At 59.1% G+C, this 23,594-nt stretch overlaps 2 protein-coding genes across 3 annotated transcripts; one reads left to right on the top strand and one right to left on the bottom strand.

The window, feature by feature from the left end:
* Window positions 1-6,084: 6,084 nt before the first annotated feature.
* LOC138917046 (basic salivary proline-rich protein 1-like) lies at window positions 6,085-10,140 on the bottom strand. Its single transcript, XM_070231296.1, has 3 exons — window positions 10,076-10,140; window positions 9,604-9,750; window positions 6,085-6,988 (listed from the first exon to the last, which is right to left on the bottom strand). Exons 1-3 carry the CDS (start codon window positions 10,138-10,140, stop codon window positions 6,085-6,087), a joined length of 1,116 nt encoding a protein of 371 aa, XP_070087397.1.
* UBE2I (ubiquitin conjugating enzyme E2 I) lies at window positions 6,276-22,168 on the top strand. 2 transcript variants are annotated; one of them, XM_023616675.2, is made up of 7 exons: window positions 6,276-6,443; window positions 10,956-11,032; window positions 11,191-11,274; window positions 12,478-12,550; window positions 16,771-16,880; window positions 17,019-17,098; window positions 19,977-22,168. In XM_023616675.2, exons 2-7 carry the CDS (start codon window positions 10,967-10,969, stop codon window positions 20,038-20,040), a joined length of 477 nt encoding a protein of 158 aa, XP_023472443.1. In that variant the 5' UTR covers window positions 6,276-6,443; window positions 10,956-10,966; the 3' UTR covers window positions 20,041-22,168. The 2 variants fall into 2 exon arrangements, with proteins under 2 accessions (XP_023472443.1, XP_070087289.1); XM_070231188.1 differs by lacking the exon at window positions 6,276-6,443 and adding an exon at window positions 8,491-9,008.
* The last annotated feature ends 1,426 nt before the right edge of the window (window positions 22,169-23,594 follow it).

Raw genomic sequence — 23,594 nt, 5'->3', positions numbered from 1 at the left:
CTGCATTTCTAGCAGAGTGCCAGGCCTAGGGACGGTCCCTATCCAGTCGTGATAGAAAGTCTCCTTTATTTACCCAGATGAGAAAGCCAGTGAACAAACGACTAGGTCAGAGGCGCCAGGCAGAGAGCGCAGTCGAACCAGCCTTGTCTGCCGCTGCGGGGCTGGACCAGCGGGCGCTTTGCTACCATCTGGCTGCTGAGGGTGCCTGGGCCGGGAGTCGCCGATGCCGCATGGGAGTAACCCGAACCAGGGAGCGCCGTTTTCCTTCATTCTTCCGCCTGGCATATTTTGAACTCTTTCCCCACCTGGGCGCAGGTTGGGAGGCAGACCCCCAAACAGATGGTTGTAGCACAAGCTGGGGGGACCTTCCAGGGGCTGGGGGAGGCACAGGAGGGAGCTGGGATTTGGAGCAGGTGGGAGGGGAGGTGGGACGGAGCCACCTGGCTGCAGTGCTGGGGGAGGGAAGGGCACTGTGGCGGAGGGGACCCTGCAAGCAGGCAGCTGCGCAGGTTGGGGGCAAGGTGGGGGTGCGATCTGGGCTCCACATCCGTCCGAGGGCTGGGGTCTTAGTCCCCTCATTTGAGGGTGAGCTGGCTGCAGTGGGGATAGAGATCCGGATGGGCGCTGGCAGCGGCTCGAGGGTCCTCAGGATGCCTCTTTTAGATGTGGGGGCTGAGTGTGAGGAGCACCAGGGGGAGATGCTGGGCCAAGGCTGCGGCTGAGCAGAGGGTCTGGAAACACTGCGTGAGCCTGTGGCTGCAGGGGAGGGGGGCCGGGTACTCCAGGCATGCCCTGTGCTCCCTCTTGCTCCTGCAGTAGCAAACACATTCTCTTACTTGAACTGAAATGAAAATGGACAAACCCGTCCATGGCCCCACCTCAGTAAACGGGGAGGGAGAGAGGAGTGCCCGACCAGTGGGAAGGGGCCTGGAGCGAGAGGACAGGCCACCACCATGCAGTCCATCTTGCCGTCTTCCATCTGTCTCAGGGGACTTGGGGGCCAAACCCTGAGTTAGGGCCAGGTTCTTTCTGCACTGGGGTTGGGGGGACATCCCAGCTGTGCCGGGCAGTCCCTTTATTTTCTACTCACAGCAGGTCATGATGACTGGATATTTCTCCCGGCCAGCTCTCTCCTGTCCAGGCCGGAGCAGAAATGGAGTTCTGCCCTCTCACAGCGTCCCTCCCCACCAAGAGCTGCAAGGGACACACAGCAGGATGTCTGTCCACCGCCAGGTTCTGAGAACCCAGCCTGGTCACAGCCTCTCTGAGTGACAGTGGCGAATTGGCCGTTGGCATTGACAGGCATCCAATGACCATCTTCCTTTCTTATTTGGGGCATGGAGAAGCCATCAAGCTCAAGGGGCAGGGGACAGGCTGCTCCCTCCTCTATCTTAATGTACAAAAACATCCAGTGGACAAGGATCAGTGAGCTCGGGGACCTCTGACCAGGTTCACACATGCACAGGTGAGGGGGACGTGACACCTTCACATGGCCCCAGCATCCTAGCTTGGGGGTACCCTCTCTGTCCTGTAGGGCCAGGCCAGGGGCTGAGGAGCCAGGCAGGGGGTCTGAGGGGTGCCCCAGCCCTTTGGGGTCAGAGGGTTCCCTCTCGGAGCTTGCAAGGGGAGTCCCTTGGAATGGGGTCATGAACCAGAGTCATCGCGGGTCCCTGCTACGTAGGAACATCTTGTGAAGGGCTCAGCCTGGCGAGGCTGGGCTGCAGGGTGGGGGGACCCTCAGAGACTCAGGGTGTGTCCTCAGTGCCACTGGAGAGCCCAAGGGCAGCATGGCACCAGAGCCTGGAGGAGGAAGCAGAGGACACCAGGGTTGGGAAGGAGGAGAGAGAAGCTGTGGAGAGAGGACAGTGGCCATGGGTCCAGCGCCTCCCCAGTGCCCCCTTGCAATCCATATGCACGCCCCAGAGCTAGAAGCTGGGGCTCCTCACCCTCCATGGACCGTTCCTGAGCTCAGGGAGACAGATCCAGTCCCTCCCAGGCCCTGGGCCTCCCCTCCTTCCAGACTTTTCCACAGCGCTGCACCAATTTACATAACCACCAGCAATGCACGAGGCTTCCTATTCCTCCACGTCCTTGACAACACTTGTTATTTTCTGGGGCTTTTTCATTGTTTGTTTGTCGATTCTGGGCTCCTCATGGGTGTGAGGTGGTACCTCCTGCGGTTGGATTTGCGTTTCCCTGGTGGCTGTGCTATTGCGTATCTGGCCGTATGCCGACGGCTGTGTGTGTAAATTCCTTGGAGCAATGTCTGTTCAGACCCTTTGCCCGTTTTGAAGTGGGCTGTCTGTTTTTTGTTGGTAGGTAGTAGGAGTTCTCTCTATATTCTGGATATTAACCTCTTACCAGATGCATGATTTGCAAATATGCTCTCTCATTCTGTGAGTCGCCTTTTCACTCTGTTCATAGTATCCTTTGATGCACAGAAGTTTTTAATGCTGATGAAGCCCAATTTCTCTATTTTTTTCTTTGGTTGCCTGTGTTTTTGGTGTCATATTCCAAAAACCATTGCCAAATCCAGTGTCATGAAAATTTCCCCTATGTTTTCTTCTAAGAGTCTTAGGGTTTTGGCTCTTAGGTTTTGAGTCAGTTTTGTATGTGGTGTGAGGGAAGGATGCAGCTTCATTCTTCTGCACGTGAATCATCTTCCTTTTTCCCCTGGAGCAGCGGCCCCTGCATGCAAACCTCCTGGGTACTCACAGCTTGGCCCCAGCAGGCACCCAGGGGAGCTGGGAGTCCTGCCCTTCTCCAGGCAGCTCCCACAGGGTGGGCACATGACCTGGCACAGTCAGCCAGAATCCTTCCCTGGGGCTTTGTTCATGGATTCTGTACAAAGCCCTCACCCTGTCCAAGCCTCAGTTTCTCCTTTGTTCCCAATCAACTCCCCTCTGTCTCCCAATGGAACTGCTGCACTTTGTACACACAGCAAACCGCCCAGCACACGGGAGATGTTATGTAAGGTCTGTTCCAATCCCCCAACCCCACCTCCCTGCTCATTCTGCCTGGGCCACAGGGGCAGTTCCTGCTCATCCCACCGCTCACCCCACCACCCATGCCTTCCACAGGAAGGCTCTTCCCCCAGCCCTCCCCACAGCTGGGTGCTGCTCCCCCTTCAGATCTCAGTCTGGACGTCACCTCCTCAGAGGCCACCTTGACTGCCCTGTCTAAACCAGGTGTATTAGTTAGCTCTTGCTGCGTAACAAATCACTACACACTTAGCAGCTTTAAACAGAGCACATTATCTCAGTTCCTGGGCATCAGGAGCCCGGGCTTGGGGGGTCCTCTGCTCAGGGTCTCGCAAGGCTGGGGCTGCATTCTCCAGCCCCTGTCTGAGACTTGGCGCCTCCTGCATTGGCAGCATTCAACTTGTTACTGAAGGTCTGAGGTCCCTGCTTTCTTGCTGGCTGTCAGTGGAGGGCCATTTGCTGCTCCTGGATGCTGCCTCCTGTCCCCTGCTATGTGGCCCCCTCTACAACAGGGCAGTGTGCTTCTTCAAGGCCAAAGTTAGTGCTGGATAAATGTTTGTGAACTGACCAATGAATGGACAACTGAGTGGCCGTGAGAACGTGTGTGGGGGGTGCAGGCTGCTCACAGAAGTCTTCTGGGCTGAGGATACCAGATCTGAGGTGGCCTTCTGCCTGCCCCCTGCCCTTGTCCAACCCACCCTCCACCTAAGTGCCCCACCCTCCCTCCACCAATCCCTACACTCCTCCTGGCAAGGGGGCCTGGGGCCTCACACCACTTCCCACCAGGATGTGAGTTCTCTCTGCTGGGTGGAGCTCAGCAAGCAGGGCTGAGAGGCCACATCTCTTCCATCTCCAGGTGTCCCCCCACCACACGCAAACATGGAAGCAGGACCTTGTCTTGTGTCTCCTGCTCCACGGCTCCCCACACCCCACAGGATCGGGCCAAGGCCCTCCACAACCACATGCCACATCTCATCTGCCTCCACAAACTACACCCTTCATTACCCCTCCAAACCCCCTGACCTGGCCAGCCTTGCCTTCTCTCTGCTCCCTAACTGTGCCAAGCCCACGTAGATCCTGGTTCTCCTCTCTTTCCTCCAGCAATGGCTACCACCTTTTACTGGCCACTGCTATTTGCTGGGTGCCTCCCCCAAACACCCCTGTGTAAGCCTCCTGGCATCCACACCAGAAAGATGGCTTTTTTCTTTTTTTCTTTTTTCCTGAGGAAGATTCACTCTGAGCTAATATCTATTCCAATCTTCCTCTACTTTGTATGTGGGTCACTGCCACAGCATGGCTGACAAGTGGTGTAGGTCCATGCCCGGGACCTGCACACAAGAACTCATGCCACTGAAGTGGAGAGCATTAACTTAATCACTACACCACAGGGCTGGCCCCAGAAGCAGGTTTCTTAAAGTGTAGCTAAGCAACCACATGCTGTGTGCAGGCTCACCTGGGCACCTGTTAAAATGCATGCTCCCAGGACTGCTCGGAGCTGGCAAACCAGGGCTGGGGGCCCAGAGGACGGGTGTCTCAGACAAGCCCCCAAAGACCCTGGTACTCTGAGGTTGAGAACTGCAGCTGTCTCAGTGGACAGGCAGAAGGAGGCAGAGTCCCCAGGCCAGGCCCATGCTGGGTCACTGTAGGGACCCAGGAGTGGGCAGCCCCTTTGGAGTTCAGAGTTTGGGAGAGACTTGGAATTCACATTCTGCTCAAGAGGGCTGGGCCCTCTGGCGTTTGTCACCTGAGACCGTGGTCACTGTAGCCAGGCCCTCTCTCTGGGCCACTGTTGACCAGGAGTTACCCTAGGCAGACCCCCTCCCCAGCCCAGCAGAGCCAGCAAACCCACTAGACACCCCATCTCAGGGCTTGTGGCCACCCCCACTTTATTCCGCCAGAATAACAGGATGGCTGGGAACACATGGAATTCATCCCGAGCACCCGCTGAGAACACTGGGCCAGATGAGGGCCACTGGACACGAGACCTATGGTCCCTGCCCCTGGGGAAGCCAACAGCCTCAGCACAGTGCCAAATAGAAAACTCTGGGGGAAGAAATGAGGGAGGGATGGAAAGACGGAGGGAGGGAGGAGAGGAAATAGAGGGAGTCGAGGAAGAAGAAGTGAAGGAAGTGGGGAGGAGGGGGAGGAGGGAGATGGAGGGAGATGGAAGGAGATGGAGGAAGAAGTGAGAAGGGAAATGGAAGGAAAGAGGGAGATGGAGGAGACAGGGAGGGGAAGATGGAGGGAGGGATGGAGGAGGGAAGAGGGAGATGGAGGAAGATGAGGAAGATGGAGTGAAAGAAGGAGGAGGGAGATGGAAGGAGGGAGGAAAGGAAAAAGGAGGGAAAGGAGTGAACACAGGGGAGTCGCCTCTGCTGTCCAGCGGCCCCAGCCTGCCCCCCGGAGCTCTCCACTGCCGTGCTGCCCCGGGTGGGGCGCTGGACACTCTCCCCGCCTAATCCCAAAGCGCCCGCGGGCGGGGCGGGCTGACCTTGGAAAGCGCCCTCTCCGCCCCGAGAGCTGGGGTTTGGGCCCAGGGAATGGGGGCAGCCCGACGGGAAGGCTCCCGGCGAGGCCGGGAAGGGAAAGCATCGCTTGCGGGCTCGGGGTGGACCGTAGGCCCCGACTGCAGGGGCCGGGGTCCGGGCCGGCCCACCCCCATCCCTCTCCCCCACCCCTCCCCCGCCCGCAGCGCCGGCGCCCCTCCCCCCGGCCAGCCCCAGGTTAGGGAGCGTCCGCACTTCTCCTCCCGTCGGTCCGGCCGGCACTCGGCCTTCTGTGCCGGGTCAGTTCATTGGGCGGATTCGACGGACGCCCCGCCCACGGCCCCGAAATGGCCAATTGAAAGGGGTTTCATAGGGCGCCGCACTCGGGGGATCGTCACCGTCCTGCGACGCTGCGGGGGATCTTTAGGCCTCAGTGGCCTTTGCCCCCCGGCCCCGGGCCCTAGCCCCCAGGAGACCTCCGGGACCCGTGCCCGGAGAGGTGCCCGCGGGGCATCCGCGGAGCCCTTGGAGATCTCGGCCTCCCACTCCCCGCGAGGCTCGCCGGCGTGTCCTCGAGTGGACGCGCGCGTCGCGAAGGGGAGTTTGCAGACGCTCCCTCACATCGGGGACGCGGCTCCTTTAAGGGAGCAGGTGTCCGGGACGCCGCCTGACTGGAAAGCCGCCCCCGGGCCGGGCTCCCCAGCGGGGCCCGGGGCGCGGGCGCGCGGCGGTGGGGCGCAGGCGGCGGGTGGCGCGCGACGGAGCCGGCGGCGCGGCTCCTGGGGCGGTGGCGGCGGCGCGCGGGGCAGGCGCGCGGCGGGCAGCTCCCGCAGGCCCCGCCCGCGCCCCGCCCGCGCGGGGTCCTCGGAGCGCTCGGGCTGCGCGCGGAGCGGGCTCGGGAGGGAAGTCCCGAGACAAAGGGAGCGCCGCCGCCGCCGCCTCGTCCGCCTCGCTCGCCGGGCCGCGGCCGCCCGAGGTGAGCACGGCCGGGGGGGCGGCGGCAGCGTGCGGGCGCGGGGCCTCCGCCGCCGTCGGGCCTGGCCCGGCGGGCGCCCCGTCCGCCCCCGGCCCTGCGGCCCCGACTCGCCGTCGCCGCGCGCCCGGACCCCCGCCCCGCCCGGCTGGCCCGCGGCGCCGCGCCCGGGAGTCGGCCCGCCGGAGCCCTGAGGCCCGAGCCTGCGGCCTCGGCGGCTCGCGGCCCCCTGCGCCCGGCCTGGCTCGCGGCCCGGCCCCGGGCTCCCATCACTTTCCCTTTGGAAGGCGGGAGAGCGCGTGCTGGGCCGCGGGGCCCGAGGGGCTCCGGAGAGCGGAGAGCCGCGGCCAGTGTTGACAGGCGCCGGGCCGGAGGGCGGCCGCCCCGCCGCGGATCCGCCTCCACCGGGGAGGCTGGTTTCCGGGGTCACGGGACTGCGCGCAGACCTGTGGCGCTCTGCAGCGGGGGGACAGTGCGCGGCACCGGGAGTTAAAAGTCTTGGATGGCAGAATCGCTGGCTCGGGGGTTGGGGTGGGGGTGTCTGATGTCTGAAAATCACAACAAGCGTGAGTTTTCTTGCGCCTCTGAAGAGCTCCACCTGCAGTTGGTGGGACACTGAACATGGGCGCTTCACTCGAGGGAGAGTTTTCTTTCGGAGGTTGCTTTGTACCAGTTGAGCGGAGGTTGGAACTGGTAGTTACGTGAGTAGGAGGAAGGGAGGGGATGATTAGCTGCGTTCACCGTCCCGGCCTGTCGTCGCCCCGGAATCACTGTATTAGCTGGTTTGGGTTGTATGATTTGAAAATAGGCTTAGTTCCTCAGTTTGCAAAGTTACTGTTACTGTATTTGCAAAGTTGGCTATTTGTTTGTTTCCTTGTAAAGACTGTTACCCTCATGTTTCTTGCTATTAAGGAAACACAGCCTCTGGGTTGAGGACCTATCCGGCAGAAAAGGGACATGGGTTCTAAGTTTGTCCTGATTTGCTTGCCGCCTTTTGGGGTGGTTTAGGGGTGAAGTCTGCATGCTGTTGTGCTTTTGACTGGTGAGTCTTAGGGTTTGGGACTTTGCTTCAGAAACAGCTCGGGGTCCTGGGAGGTATGTCTGGCAAGAAGAGGAGACCTGCAGGGTGCTGGGGTCAGGAGAAGTGAGAGCCTTCCCCTTGGAATCTCCCTTGGGGGAGTTCGAGTTTGGGTAGGAAAGGCCCTTCCAGGGCTTTGAATCCAGTATCAGTTTCATCGTGGGCAAACCTGTGAGGTCATAGTCCGTCACCTGTTTTACAGATGGAAAAGTTGAGGTTGGGGTAGATGAGCACCTTACCGCCCTCATGCAGCCAGTAAGTAGCTCTGAGGTCTGTGCTGTCAGCCAGCAGAGCGTGATTTGAGAAGAGCAGTTTAAGTACAGCCCACCCTGGGGGCCCTAGAGTGCGGTGGAGGGCAGGCCCCGCTGCTTTGCCTGAAGACCTTTATCTTTGCATTTTGTAGCTTTGTTGCTCTGAAGTCTCTGGGGACACTTAACTGCTCCTTAAGTGCCCCTGTTAGTTGGGGAAGAAGATTGCATTTTAAGTGGGATTCTGAAGGAGTGTTTCTGTGTTGTAATTAAAATGTAACAAATTGGCTACTTTCTCCTGGACACCAGGAGGCCAGTGGGAGTGGAAGCATCCTCTTGGGACCACACCTAGGCCTGGGACGGTGCAGGTGTGCACCTGTGGCTCTTTGTCCTGGTGATGGAGCCGGTCTTTTTGATGCTGTCCCAGCTCAGACTTGTGTAGGATCTTGCATCTCACTTCCACAACTGCTTGTATTGGTTGCTGAACTTCTGTGTTTATTAGTGCCGCAGGGCTGGGCTGCCAGCCCGTACTGTCTGCTTTGCCGTGGCTGGGGGTGAGGGACCTGCTGCAGAGACCATTCTGTGTGTGCCCCTCCGGTGGGGGAAGCTAGCGGGCAGGGGGCAGGAGGACTTTGGGGGCTAGTATGTGCTGCGCCCTCAAGCCTCCAAAGGAGGGGTGTTGCCGTTGGGGATGGCGATGAAGCTGGGTCCTTTCATTTGGCAGAACTGGTTGAAGTGACGGGTTTGAGAAACTTGTACAAATGCAGGACGTTCAGCCGTAGCCTCTGGCCTCGCAGCTAGTCATCCCAGAGAGATCCTTAAAGACAAGCCAGCTGGGGCTCTCCTCCGCCCCGGACCTTGCCAGCTTCCCACCTTGCTGTGCAAGACCGGGTCCTCACAGTGGCTTACCAGGCCCTCATGGTCAGTGCCCAGGCTCCCCGCCCCCACTGGCCCACGCGGCTCGTCTGTTCCTGACCATCCTGCCTGATTTCTGCAGGCTGGGCTCGAGTGGCCTACCCAGCCACCATTTGAAACCAGGGTGCCTCCGTATCCCCAGTGTGTCGCCATCCCATGGTCCTGCTGTGGACCTCCAGGCACCCAGCGTTTCCCAGCATGGGACTTACTCTCGTGAACTCCGGGCGGCAGTGCTTGTCTGCTTCCTGGCTGCTGGCTCCTGATTTTGTGTTGCAGGAAGAACTGGGTATTCCAGACAGACGTGCCCTCCAGGGAAGGAGACCCTGGGTGGGTGTGAGCTTCAGTGGTCACATCACACCCCGTGGGACGTGGGCAGAGCAGAATTCTGGGATGGGTGGTGGCGAAGAGAAATTCAGTTGGGTCCAAGCTTGGCATTACCTACTTTGTACTAATCTCGAGGTCGGGTAAGGTCAGAGTCTTTTAAAAGGTGCATTCTGGGGTCAGAGCATGGAGCTGGGGGCCGGGCCCTGAGTTGGTTCATCTGTCTCTTGTCGCATGACAGCCCTGCTTCCCGACTGGAGGCCTTTGATTTTTGACTATCACTTTCTCATGACGACATAGGTGTACACATTTCTTGAAAATGCAGCACATCCGCCTGGTCTGGGGTTTGTAGTAACTTGCCCAGCTGGCTGAGCCCTGGGCTCTTGGTGGCGCTGCGATGGCAATCCCAAACCCCCCCTTTCCACTTTGCCGGCTTCTTGGGAAAACAGTCATCTGAGACTGCCCAGAACGCAGACCCTGCCCGGAGTTCCTGGGAGGGGGCACCCAGGTGATGCGCCTGCCCAGGACCACACTGGGAGTGGCTGTACTGCAGGGGTGGAGGGCTGGCCCGTCTGGTCTACTGCTGAACTGTTGACCTCACCCCTCCTGCACAAACGGGGACTGTTTGTGTTGTCTGGGGCTTGGGGGCAGGACGGCCAGGTGGGGGGGTGGCGGGGAGAAGGTGCGGTGGGACTGCTGAGGCAGTTGTGGGTCAGCCTGCGCGGCACTGGGGAGGCCGCGGGAGTAGCTACAGGAGGGGAGTGGGGGGCGGAGGGGCCTCCAGCGGGTATCTTCAGTGTTTCCATGGACTTTGAAGATCAGCAAACACAGGGTCTGATTCTTGGGCAAGTTTTATGACTTCTGAGGGTCTGCTGTGTGCTGCTGGGTAAGTGGCCCCCGAGATGCTGCTTCACCTGCAGGAAGCTCGAGACGGCGCAGGCTGAGGGCTCCGGGCCACTGATTTGAACGGCTGAAGGCACCAAGCCTCGAGGGTCTCTAGTCCCAGGGGGCAGGGGCCATGGTAGGAGAAGCCTGACATCCAGGAATGACGGGCGTGTGAGCACCCCTCCCACGGTGCACTGGGGGGCAGGTGGGCCGGGCCCTCGGAGGTGTCTTCTGCTTGTGCATGGCACTCCATGCTAGCCTGTTCGCCCTTTCATTGACTTTCCCAAAGTAAATAGGAGACAGGCCTTGATCTGTTCATTGTTTGTGGGGTGCCAGCAGGTCCTAGGGTGAGGCTGTGGGACGTGAAGGTGGAGGGGGCGGAGAAAGGAGCCTGGGGCCCTGGTGACAATTGGGTCTGTTGGATGCTGGGGCGTGGAGCCATCTCTGCACTTGGCCACAACTCTCTGCCCTGGGGCACTTTTCCGCTGGGTGGCCTTTCAGGGATAAGGGTTATCTTCCTGACTCGACCCGAATCTGAATTCTGAGCCCCTGATTCTAAGCTGGGGGCCTGATAGCACCCCCACATCCCTGCACTAGCAGCAGGGAGCGCTCCATGACTGCCCCTCCTGGGTCTCGGGCCAGTGCTCTGGATGTCCCTACCTTGTCTCTGCTGTTCTGCGGAGTCTGATGACAGCATTGGGATCCCTGTCCCTCTAGCCCACTGCCACGTGTGGCTGAAGAGGGCGGGCCAGATGGGCAGGTGTCTGCTGGAAGAGCTCGGTGTCCCCTCCCCGCACAGCACCTAGCAGCTGTGTGGCTTCGCTTCTCTGAACCTCTGTCACCATGAAACAGAGGCCACGGCGTGTGCCATGGAGCCCTGGGGGTGGGAGGCAGGCAGACAAGGCGCCCCACACGGAGGTGTTCCGGCAGGCCCAGGGCTCAGGAGTAGCCGGCTGCCTCTTCCCTGGTGAACCCCCTGCGGGAGGAGGGTGGGGCCGGGTGTGGGGTGAAAGGACCAAGGGAGCCAGGTGTGCCCTTTCTCATCGCACACTCTGCCCTCTCTTCCAGGGACTTTGAATATGTCGGGGATCGCCCTCAGCAGACTCGCCCAGGAGAGGAAAGCTTGGAGAAAAGACCACCCGTTTGTAAGGAAAGCTTTATTTCTGCGCGTAGCACAGCAGACGAGGCCTGCCAGCCCGGGGCCATTGCCTCTGTGCGGGTGGGTGGTGGGCCACAGGCTCGTACCCTGGGTGGGTAGAATGAGACACCGTGGTTGATATGCTGTGTGGTGGTTTTCTCCCAGGGTTTTGTGGCTGTCCCAACAAAAAACCCCGACGGCACAATGAACCTCATGAACTGGGAGTGCGCCATTCCAGGAAAGAAAGGGGTAAGAGACCCGCGGCCACACGCTCCCACCGCTTGTTGGTTTCAAGCAGCAGGACAGAGCAACAGAAGTTCGAGTGTGTGTGACATTCACGATGGTCATGCGGACCCTGGGGGACGTAAGATGGGGGGACAAGGTTAGGGTGATATGTGACCCCCTCAGGTATGGGGAGGTATTGCTCCCACGCAGCACCTGCTACCTCTTGGGACCACAGGAGCCTTGGGGGTGGGGTGGAGAAGGGTCTGGAGGAGCCCCGCGGGGCTCCGAGCTGGGCCTGCAGGGTGTGCTGAGGCTGCAGCAGCCCAGACGCCGTGGTGCTCCTGTGGGGGCGTCTGAGCCTGGGGCAGCTGCACATCCTGAGATGGCTGCCTGCCTGGGGCCCCGTGTCCTCCACGCACTGGCCAGTCCTGCCCCCGGGGTTGCCTCCTCAGCTCCCCCGAGGGTGCCTGGGCCAGTTAGGACCAGCGCACTTGAGTGTGAGAGTCCCCCATGAGCCCACATACAGCTCTTTCCAGGTGACTCCAAAGGAAGGAGGATGCCCCCAAGGTGCCTGGGTTACACTGGAGGCCTCAGCACCTCACTCCCCCCACCCATGGTCTGTTGTGACATCACGCAAGCTCAGCCTCAGTGCTTCCTGGCAGTCTCCTCCCCCTGCACTAAGCCGTGGGATTAGGACTGCCTTTGTCCGTGAGGTGATGCGGTTGGCTTTACCCTTCGTCTGAGGCTCTGCTGAGGCCCAGTGTGCACCCTGCCTTTGCTAAGCCCATGTTTGGCCCCTCGTCTTAGGGCAAGGCAGGTGTGCTGTTGCCGCCTCTCTCCCAGGGCGTGTTGGATTGTGGTACTGGGAGGCTGCCTGGGGACAGGTGGGACCTGAGGGAGGGGCCTCCCAGAATGTCACTCTAAAGCGGCCACTCTAGGGGAACAGGTACACACTGAGTTCACTCAAGTCCTCACCCCACTCCAGAGTCAGAGGGGCCAGCCCTCCAGGGGCCTGTTTTCTCAGAATCCCAGCTCCTGCCCTGCCCCTCCCAAAGGAGCACACGTTCCAGCTCACACTAAGGTCCCCAGAGTCCTGTTGGTGGGGACACTTGGGCTGCTCGCCTCTGTGGGGTCCTCGCAGTCCAGGGGGCTCTGCCGCAGAAGCGACTCCATCCTGCTCCCGGGCCCAGCCAGCAGCGCCCCTAATCGCAGTTTTCTCTCCCACAGACGCCGTGGGAAGGAGGACTGTTTAAGCTACGGATGCTTTTCAAAGACGATTATCCGTCCTCACCACCAAAATGTGAGTAGACCAAGGTTGTAGAAAGTCAGTCTGCCTTAGTTAGCCACGTTCCGGCTCAGATGTGAAGTCCTCCTCAGAGAGCCCAGGCCTCCTGGGGTGTGGCTTTTGTCATGCTCTGCTCCAGGGGGAGGCTCCAAGCCTGTGATCCCTGCACTGGCTGTGGATTCAAGTCTGTTTCTAGCCCCAGCGGTGGGAGGTGCACTTAACAGGCTAATCTCTCAGATCCCGGCTCTGATCCACTGCCAACCTCCTGGCCCTCGGTGCCCGTCGGGGATGAGGTGCCACCGCGTCTCAGCCTGGGGAGGGACAGACTTGCAGAATGACCGCCGTCCAGAGTGTCACCCTTAGAGGGTTTGGTTTGCCCTGACCTGCACCAGCCCATCTGTTGTCTGTTAGAACTGCATGTGCAGCCTGGACGGAGGGGCATGGAAGCCCCCAGAGAAGGGAGCAGGCTGGAAAGGCCGAGCCGTGTTGGAAATGGTGCTGCTGTCAGCCCATCCTGACGCAGCTCAGCAAATCTCAGGAGGGGCAGGGCCCCGAATCCCTTACCTTCTGCAGCTGGAAATCCACATAGACTGTCCACAGCAGGTCAGTTAAGTGAGTTACCACTCCCCAGCCTGTGGCACTGGTGAGGGAGCCTCTGTCGAGGTCTGCCCTCCTGCTCGGGATTCAAGTGGCAGGGGCGTGTTTCCATCACAGTGGCGTCTCCCAGGAGAACTTTCTTTCTTTCTTTCTTTGTTTAATTAAGAGAAAAATCAGATGAATTGTGGCTCCTCTCGTCACTTCTGCTCAGTGTTGTATCGGGGTTCCAAGCAGACACAGCAAGGCAAGGAGAAGAAGGGTGGGGCAGGAGGACTGAGACCGGGTGGCCTTCCTCTCAGTCCGCTTAGTAAGGTTGCTGGATGAAAGATTAATATATGAAATGTATTTTTGCATAATTGCGATACGTAAAAGATTTCAAAGTAAACCATTTACAATCATATCACATACCTTGGAATAAATCCAGCAAAAGACGTTCAAGAGCTCTATACTAAAAACTGAGAAAGGCTCCTGAAAGAAGGTGAGGCAAGCCTGAATGCCTGGCGGTGTGGGCCACGGTTACAGGTCGGAGGACACGGTGTTGTGAAGACGCCAGGTCTCTCCAAGCCGCTCTGCAGGTTCATTGTCATCCCTGTCAGATCCAAGCAGGTTTTTGAGGAAGTTGTCGCGCAAACTCTAAAATACGGGAAATGCAGAGTGTTGAGAATAGCTGTGGCCTTTGGGGTTCCAGGAGGGAAGGGCTGTGAGGCTCGTTGGCTAATGAGTGCCCAGACCCGGTAGCAGGACGGGCAAGGCGTAAACCAGGTGGAGACCTGCTCCAGAGGCACGGTCCTCGAGCTGCGGATCTGCAGAGCGGAGTCCAGAGGCACCACAGGCGTGTGGCGGCCTGGCGTGTGACACAGGTGATCCTGTGGTGCAGGGGAGAAGGTGGTATCTAACAGATGGACTAGGTCAACGGAGTATCCCGTGGAGAAAGAGAACTCCATCTCTGTCTTCTGCCATAGACAAAAGCCTTGCAGACGAGTCGTGGTGCCCAATGGAGAGGTGGAACAGTACAGCTTTTAGAGGAAGGCGGGAGGATATCTTCATGACCTGGGTAGCCAAAGATTTCTTAACCCGGGAAGTACAGAAAGTGCTTTTTCCCCCATAGGGGAAAACTGATCAATTGGACTACATTGGAATTAAGACCATCTCCCACCAAAAGACACCAGTGAGAGTGAAGAAGAGAGAAGATTGTGTAAACACATCAGTATTTATCCTGAATATATCAAGAGCATCTACAAATCAGTAAGAAAAAGGCAAACAATCATTAGATTGAACAGGCTCTTCACAAAAGAAGCTCTCCTCTTGGCCAGTCGGCATAGGAAAAGAAGCCCAGCTTCTCACCAGAGAGTCCCAGATTATGATTGCAGAGTGGATGAGCAGGCCACCGGGGCGGGGGGATGGCGCAGGGCAGCGCACCTCAGGTGCTTGCTGGAGAGCGTGCAAATTTTGAAAATTTCCCTTAGAAAGCCATCTACTGTGTCTACCAAAGCTAAAGTTTTGCCTCCCCCGGGCCTTGGCTCTTCCACTCAAGTAAACATTCAGTAGAAGTGCATCCACGTGCTCACCAGAAGGCACAGGCAAGGATATTTGGGACAGCCCCGTCTGTAGTGGCCAAAAGCTGGAGACAGTGTGAGTGTCCGTTAACAGTAGACTGGGTAAATAGATGGCGGGTCTGCAGCAGCAAGGAGGAAGGACGTCCAGGGACGCACGGCAGCAATGAATCTCCTGAACTGATGTTGAGTGGGGAGCCAGCAAAGGAGTTCGTGCCGGATTCCTCTTGAAGGCCAGCAGGCCATGTGATGGGCAGTGTTGGAGGTCAGGAGGGTGACCTTGTTGGATAGAGGGAAGCCAGCGGGTGACTGGAAGTGGGGATGGGGGGCTTGGTGGATGCGGGTATTCATCCTTCGTGCACTTTTCAGGATAAGAAACAAGATAAGTCAGATTAAATTAGGAACTTATGTTCATCAAAAAGTACAATTAAAAGAGCAAAAGGCAAATTCAGAGTTGGAGAAGATATTCGCAAGACATTTAACTGATACAGGGCTTGTATCCAGAATATATAAAGAGCCCCTACAGATCAACAACAGACAACTCAGTGGGAAAATGTGAAGAGACTTGAACAAGAACTTCTCCAATGAAGGAGCAGGTGCGGTGCATGAATGAAAGGAAATGCATATTAGAACCACGAGAGGCAGCCACTGTTCATCGAACTTTGGTGGCTGAAGCTCCTGACCGACACCACCGGGTGTAGGCAGAGTTGTGAAGCAGTGGGAACTCAGCCCCTGCTGGTGGGATGTAAGTTGGTAGAGCCGCTGTGGAAACCGGCAGTGTCTGCTCAAGTGCTGCAGACACCTGTGACCCAGCGTTTTCACCTAGACATGCACGTGCCCCAGAATTCACACGTAGGAACCTTCACAGCTTTGTTCGTAATAGCGCACGTGTGTGCCTGCCGTGCGCTGGCCAAGCCTGTGGGGCGCCCACTCGCCCAGTGGACGCCCGTGCAGCAGCCGGAGTGAGTGACCACAGCACTTGCAGCGACACGTGTGACCCACGAGAGCAGAGCAAGGAGTCCTTGTGCAAGTCTGTGTGTGCAGCCGAGGAGTCCTCGCTGGGGTTGTAGGTTGGGACAAGGGTGAGCGGAGTGGGCGGTGTCTGGGGAGTTTTCCGGGAAGCCGTTGGTGTTAGTGGGTGTGTTCGCTTTTTGGTAGTTGGTCAAGTTGTACTAGATTTGCTGCACTTTTCTAGTATAATTTAATGTTTAAAAATAAAGGGAAAAGTACCCACATAAAAGGTGGGAAATGTACTAATATGTCAGCTGTGGTCAACAGTCTCTGGGTGGGGCTAATGGCAATTTTTTTCTTGCTCTTTCATATTTTCAAATTTTCTACATGTATTCTTTTTTTTCCTTAAGATTGGCTCTGGGCTAACATCTCTTGCCGATCCTTCTTTCTTCTTCTTCTTCCCCCCCAAAAGCCCCCCAGGCCATAGTTGTATATTCTAGTTGTAGGTCCTTCTGGCTCTGCCACGTGGGACGCAACCTCAGCATGACCTGATGAGCCGTGCCAGGTCCACGCCCAGGATCGAACTAGTGAAACCCTGGGCCACCAAAGCAGAGCATGTGAACTCAACCACTCGGCCAGCCCCTACATGTATTCATGTTTTAAAAAGAAAATAAACTTTAAAAAAAAAAAAAGAATGCAAGAGATCCTAAGAGCTTCTGTTTTTGAAGCAGGGTGGCCTGCTTTGGAAGTGGCCGCTTACATGGAAAGGGTGTGACTGCCCAGGAGCTTCCTCCACGGCTGCGGCAGCCCCTCCTCATCTTGCTGAGTCCAGGCCGGCTGGGGGGATGTCGGGGAGGCCGTCCTGGGGCCCCGTGCTCCAGCTGCCTGCCATCCCGGGGCAGGATCCTGGGGAGGGACATGGCTTCACACCAAGTCAGAAGGGCGCACGCTTGTACCACTCTCACCTCCTCCCACCTTGTGGCCACATTGGTTTTACTCTTAATGGTTCTTGGCCAAATGTCTGGTGACCAGAAAGGTGCCCAGCAGAGGGGATGGGGCATTGTTGGGGAAGGCATGATTCTTAGGACAACAGCTGCCGCAGAAAACATGTTTTCTTTCTTCTCTGTGGTCCAGGCAAATTTGAACCACCATTGTTCCACCCAAATGTGTACCCTTCGGGCACGGTGTGCCTGTCCATCCTCGAGGAAGACAAGGACTGGCGGCCAGCCATCACGATTAAGCAGGTACGCAGTGCCAGGGGCTGGCCTCGACCCTCCTCCGGGACCAGAGGACTGCGGTCGTCAGTATCTGAGGCCGACGTCCTGGAACTGTGCCCTTCACACTGCTGACCTCCCCCTGCCTTGTTTATGTCTTTCACACAGATCTTACTAGGAATACAGGAACTTCTAAATGAACCAAATATCCAAGATCCAGCTCAAGCAGAGGCCTACACAATTTACTGGTTAGTAGCGGTCTCGTCCTGCTTGCCACGACCTCTCGTCAGCTTGCACGGCCTTTCCTGGAAGTCCGGTCAAGGCTGCCCGTAAGAGGGGAGCGGCAGGCAAGCTATGAGTTGGGGGACAGTCCTTGCCGCTCCTGGCAGCCTGGGAGGGAGGGAGGCCCTGAGACTCGAGCTCACGCGGGTGGCAGCCGGGGTCAGCACTGCGAAGGGGAGGCATCCGAGGAGGAAGCGGCCAGGGCAGGCTGTGTCGGCAGTTGGAGCTGCGTGCGCAGGGGGCCTGTGGTGGCAGGAACGGGTGGCCAGAGCTGATGTGGCAGGAGTGTCATCGAGGGGCGTGCAGGAGGCACAGAGGTCAGGGGACATGGGCTCCTGTTGGCCACTTGGCCCCTTGATGAGCTATGGCCAGGCAAATCCGGTGCCTCAGTGAGCGTAGGAGGTGTGTCCAACAACCTGGCTCTCCCAGGGACCCCAGACCACGGCCCCCTCTGCTCCTCTTCCTGGTCCACCTGGGTGTGGTGTCTCCCATGGGCGTGGTCCAGTGGGGTGTGGCACTCCTGGCTTGCTCTTGGTCACCCAGTTGCTGTGACATCCCCACCCAGGAGCTGGGCATCCACTTCACGTCCCAGCCCTGTCATGCGTGACACTGCGGTGGCCAGGTGAGTCCTGTGGTCCCGCGTCCACTGTCCATACTGAAGGAGGATGGCCTGGTGCAACTGAGGTGAACGCTGGTTAAAGATGGCACTGTGCGCTTGGCTGAGTGGACAGTGGGGATGACCCTGGCCCTGTGGCCAGCCTCCTGGGCTGGTCTGGTGGGGGCCTTACACCAGCTTGGGGACTCTGACCCCCGCTATTCAATCTGCCCACAGTCAGGAACCTGGGTCCCAGGGGGCAGATCCACAGGGGAGAGGGTGGCAGGGCCTGTTCCTTCCACGAGGGTGTTTCTGGCATTGGAGCTGGTCAGCGGGTGAGCGCTGAGGCTGGAACTGTCCTCGGGCCATTCTGAGCAGCGGGCACGCAAGCGCCCTGAGTCCAGCTGAGAGGAGCAGTGCCAGGGTGCAGGAGATGGAGCACCTCCAGCCGCTGGCCCCGGTGGCTTGGGGTCCCTGAGCCCAACCCAGGTGTTGGTCAGGTGCGCCCCCTGGTGGCTAAGGTGGCAAGACGCTCCTGGGCAGGGGCCAAGTTCATGTGCCTGCACCCCCGGCACCCACAGCAAGTCCCGCCTTCTACCTGGCTGCCCCCACTTCAGACTTCAGTCTCCTCTGTGAGACCCCCAGCCAGCGGGGCACGGCTGTCAGTGATGGTGGAGCTCTGCTTCAATCTGTGCGTGCCCCATGGCTGCTGCACACCAGCCACTCTCCCCCCTTGACCCTTGGGCTGGGTGCTATGTGGTTTCTGCCACAACATCTGTCTGCAGTGGGCCTGGTGGCCCGTGCTGCTTTGTAAATAAGGCTGCTTGGTCTACACTGTCTGAGCTCAGCCGTTGGGCGGAGAGCACGAGGCCTGCAAAGCTGCAAGCGTCCCCTCTGGCCTTCAGAGAGCGTGCCGGCCCCGGTGTGCATCGGGTGTGGACGTGATGCCCTCGTGCTGGGCTGTCCTGAGTTTTCTGTGGGTTTGATGGCACTCCTGTGGCGCCGTGTGCCCAGCTGTCGGTTGTGCAGCTCCAGCCTCGCTCAGGGCTGGGACCATCTTCATGTGAGCATCCACTTTAAAGCCCCTTCTGTGAAACATGCTTGAAGAGTTCAGATCTCTTTTCTCGCGTTTCTGGAAGGTCGCAGGCCGTGTCCCACACTGCCAGGTGCCCCAGCGGCCCGTCCCCAGCCTGACTTGGTAAACGGCAGCACCGCACTTGGCTGCCTCTGCTCCTCCTGCTTGCTCCTTCCAGAGCCCTCCATCCAACTGCCGTCTGCCCTGGGGCCTCATGTCTGACACGGCCCCTTCCGGAAGCTTCCCTCAGAGGGAGCTGGGTTGCGCACAGACTGTCCGCAGCATGGCCCGGTGGCCGACGCTACTCCTGTGGCCTTCGCTCCCCAGAGGGGCCGGGCGTCGTGCTGACACTGGCCTCGGGCTAGTGTGCGCCTTGGCGCTGTGCCAGCACAGGGCACGCTCGGGCAGGTTTCCAGCCTCTCCCGGCGAGGAGGGCCCTGGGGCACAGAGCCGTCGTCGGTGCTGGGGTGGAGCTGACAGAAATCCTACGGTGGCCCTTTGTCCCACAGCCCCGTTCCCAGGCCGCAGGTGACGGCTGTGCCGAGGGCTGGGAGCCCCGCTCCGAGAGGCCGCGTGCTTGTTGGGAGCCTGGGCTCCGAGGAGGTTCCACACCAGCCCTGAGGTGCTGGCCGAGACCCTGACCCGCCGCAGCAAGGAGCCCTGTCCCTAAATGTCATCGTGTCCCGTTGTTTGCAGTCACCCTGATCCCCCAGCCTTGGCAGCGCATGCTGCCCCTTCGGCCCCCTTTTCCCAGGTGGCACTTTTCATGCTGGTGTCCCAGCCGAGGTCCTGCCCAACCTCCGCACCTGGCGCTCAGGACCAAGAGCCCTACGGGGAAAATACCAGAAGTTTGTGTCTACTTTGAAGCAAAGGATAGTGCCGAGCGATCTACCTTCTTTCCCAAACGATGCTGTTTGAAACTTAAAGAGGAAGCCCCTGGTCACTGGTTACACAAGTGGACTTCCAGCCAGGCTGCACCTCACGGCGCCCACAGCGCAGGCCTGTCGCCCAGGCCCTACTGGGCCGAGGCGCCACCCGGCAGGCAGCCTCTGTCGTCTCTGCACCCGGGACCCCGGGGCCTGCCAGGCAGGGGACAGTGTCTGGCTGCGGGCTTCCCGGTGCAGGCCCCGTGGGCCGCTGCCCCTTCTAACGTGTCTCTCTCTTGACCCCTCAGCCAAAACAGAGTGGAATACGAGAAGAGAGTTCGAGCACAGGCCAAGAAGTTTGCACCCTCATAAGCAGCGACCTCGCGGCATCTAAAAGGAAGGGATTGGTTTGGCAAGAACTTGTTTACAACCTTTTTGCAAATCTAACGTTGCTCTGTACAATTACTAGTCACCGGGGGAGGGTTGGACGGGCGCCATTTTCCATTTCCGCCACTGGTACACAGTTCTCGACTCGCTGAATTGCCCAGATTTTCATACAGGGTCTCTTCCTTCAGTCTTTTGTATTTTTGATTGTTATGTAAAACTTGCTTTTATTTTAATATTGATGTCAGTATTTCAACTGCTGTAAAATTATAAACTTTTATACTTCGACGAGCCGCCAGCGCTCGGTGCCCGCTCGCGGACGCGGCATGCTTCTCCCGGTCAGCTGCGCGGCCCCAGCTGGCTGCATGAGGAAGGACCCCGCCTGGCCCTCCCGCCGCACCGTTCTCTCTGCAGAACCCGGGTTGTGTTGCTTACGAGCCCCAGATCCAAAGTCAGCCAGCGCCTCGTCTCCGCATCACTTCCTTTGTGTTTATATGGCGTTTGTCTGTGTTGCTGTTTAGAGTAAATAAACTGTTTATATAAAGGTTTTTGTTGCATTATCATCATTAAGTGTGAGGAGGCGGCCAGGCTGCCCGGCCCTCCCCGCTCGGCTGCAGGCCCTGCAGAGCACCAGCCTCGGCCTGAGCACGGCTCACTGTCTGCACTTTGGGTGCGCCCAGGCCCTGTGTTGCGCTCGTCCTGGTCCTTTGTAAATAATGCTGTGTACAGAGACGGTGTGTGTCCAGGGTTTCTGTCCCCCGCCCGAGTCTTTGGGCCGTAGGGTGCTAGAGAGTGCAGATCTAGTCACATTGGAGTTGGTGTCGAGACCCTTCCAAAGTGCGCCCGGGCATTTAGGAGGATGAGGTGCCTAAATCCAGGCCAGGTCGAGGCCGTGAGGACCATGTCCAAGCAGCTCACCCTCAGTGCCCAGCGCAGGCCCCTGGAGGTGGCTGGGCCACTGCAATGGCGCCTTCCCCATGGGTGGGGCATGCGGCCTCCTCCCGTCTGGCAGTGCGTTGCTGGCCCAGGCCTCAGTGGCTGCCCTCGGGCCTCTGCATGTCGTGGCCACAGCCTTCCCATGCTCACCCCGTCAGCCTCCACCCCTTGGCGCGGGTGGTCCCTGGCGCCAGGACACCCTGAAAGCAGCTGTGAGGGCCACTGTCCACACACTCTTCCTCTTTCTTGAACCATTCTGATCTTGGGCTGCCCACGGAAGCCACTGTCCTCAGAAAGTGGCCCGGACCCTGAGCCCACTGCAAGCCTCCCAGAGCTGCTGGCTGCTCTGGTGGGAAGTGGGCCTGGGGCCCGGCTCAGCAGGGAGGTGCCATATGGAGACAGGAAGTAGCAGAGGGGGACAGGCCCAGTGTCCCACATCCCAGCCTTGGTGAGGTGGGTACCTGGCCTTCGTTCAGGTACCAGAAGCACAGTGCTGACCAGACCGGAGGCCTGGAGCCAGCCTGCACCAGTTGGCCTCACCCTCCCACCCTGAGGACCCTTATTGTCGGAACTGAGTGGCCTGTGGCTCCACCCCGAATGAGGAGGGTGGTAACCCCCAAAGGGGCGAGAGGGCTGGTGGTCCTTGGCTTGCCCCAGGAACCTGCAGCCCTCAAGCTGTCAGCACCTGGTGGCCCCAAGGTCCCTGTGCCTTGTCCCTTGCTCAGCGGGACGTGTGTCGGTTGCTGAGCTCTCGGTTGGATGTCCATGATTTATTTCTAACGCAGAGGGCCTTACGGGGGTTCAGCGGGCGTGTGTTTGTACCCTCTCCCAGAATGTCTTATTTTGTAATGACTGACTACACTTAGAAATAGTTACACATGTATATGGTTAATATATATGGAAATTCAATCTATTTTCTAGTTAAAGCATTCTGAAGTAACTGATGTTTCTAGCAAACTGTCGTGACTTTGGCTAATGAAATGTCCTTTTGTGCCACAGTCCTTGGCTTAACAAAGATGTGATCTTGTAACACGAGAGCTATGAAATGTGATCATCCTGTTTCTACTGTAAGGGGAGAGAGTGTGTTCCCAGCATGAGGCGCCTAATAATTAGTAAGGAATTGTGGGCAATAGATTAACCACTGTATCTAAGAATCCTCTGATTAAAACATTTCCACAAACTGCCGCCTGAGGATGTGTCCTTCTGCCGCCCTGTCCCACCCGGGCCACCCCCCCAGCCCCGGGCCGCCGTGCCCAGGGGAGCCCAGGTGGCTGATCCCATGTGCCACCCAGAGAGGCTCCCAAGGCCACGTCCAGCCTCAGACCCACTGTGGCCTTCGGGGTTTGGGAGGGTGACAGCCACTCGAGCCAGGGTCACATTCCCTGCTACTGTCCCCTCTGAGACTGGGCACGGGCAACCGAGGCTGGGCGTGCATCCTGTGCTGGCCGCTGGCCCTGTCTTGCATCTCGCCTGCACCTCCCTGGCCTGCTGGAGCAGGGTCCACCCTCTGGGGACCTGAGGCTGTTCTCGCCAGCCGTGTGGGCCTCCTCAGGGAGCCAGGACACCATCCTCATGATGCCAAGGTGCACATGAGCCCTTGGTTCAGACTCTAACGGGGCCCCTGGGACAGTGTCCGAGACTGGCGGGGGCTCAGGCCAGCCATTGTGTAGGTGCAGAGCAAAGAGCCTGGCCTCGGGGCCCCCAGGGACCCGGTCGACAGGAATGGGCTGCTCAGCCTCCACCTCCTGAGGAACCACTCCTCGGAGCCTCCAGGTCGGTTCCTGGCCAGGCTGTGGGTCCCCTTGGGGCCCCCTGGACTGGCCCACTCAGTCCAGCATGGCCGTGTCACGCCTGCCCGCCTGCACCTCGTGCCCCGACTGGCAAGCCCGAGGCCTTCCTGCTGTGCATCAGACCCTGCTCAGGCTCTGAGCCGGGCAGCCTCCAGTTTGAGGTTGCCATGACGACAAGTTGCCAGGTTGGAGGGCCCAGCACTGACTTAGGCTGGCTCGAACCGGTCTGAGCTGGCTCCAGCAGGGAGGAGCCCAAGGAGTGCTGGTTGGGGATTTGTCCCCAGCTGACCCTGCTGCTGAGTCTGGGGGTGTCCCGCCTCAGGGGCCCAGGAGGCTCATCTGGAGGTCTCCATATGCTGTGACTCCGTCTGCAGAGGCCATGGGCCCGACGGAGGGGGCTGGCTCTGGACCATGGGGCCGGTTGGGGCTGGAGTGCTGGGTCCTATCCACCCTGCTGTCCCCAGACCCGAAGGGCTCTAGCATCTGTCAGGAGGTCGTTTTCCCTGAGCTCCTGCAGCAAATGAATGTCGCAGGGCTCAGGCTGGTCACTGTCCCCCCAGGCCTCTGCCCTTCCAGGTGACCCTTCCACCCCTCCTTCCAGGATGCCCTTCTGAGGAGAGGGGCCTGCTCCGTGCTCATGCTGCCCACCCCTCCAAGGGGGTCTTGCCTTTGAGAAAGGAATCTGGAGCCCCCAGAGCCGGCGACAAGGGCACCTCAGCCCCCAGTTGTGCAGAGAATGATGCTGGTGGAGGAGCTGCGTGCTCGGCCCACTCCCAGCTCTGCCTCCTGAGATGGCCCGCCCTTTGCCCCCTGGGC

This window comes from Equus caballus, chromosome 13, assembly GCF_041296265.1.
Source record: "Equus caballus isolate H_3958 breed thoroughbred chromosome 13, TB-T2T, whole genome shotgun sequence".
NCBI classification, from domain to species: Eukaryota; Metazoa; Chordata; class Mammalia; order Perissodactyla; family Equidae; genus Equus; species Equus caballus.
The sequence above is the reverse complement of the archived record's forward strand: the minus strand, read 5'-3'. Positions and strand labels throughout refer to the sequence as shown.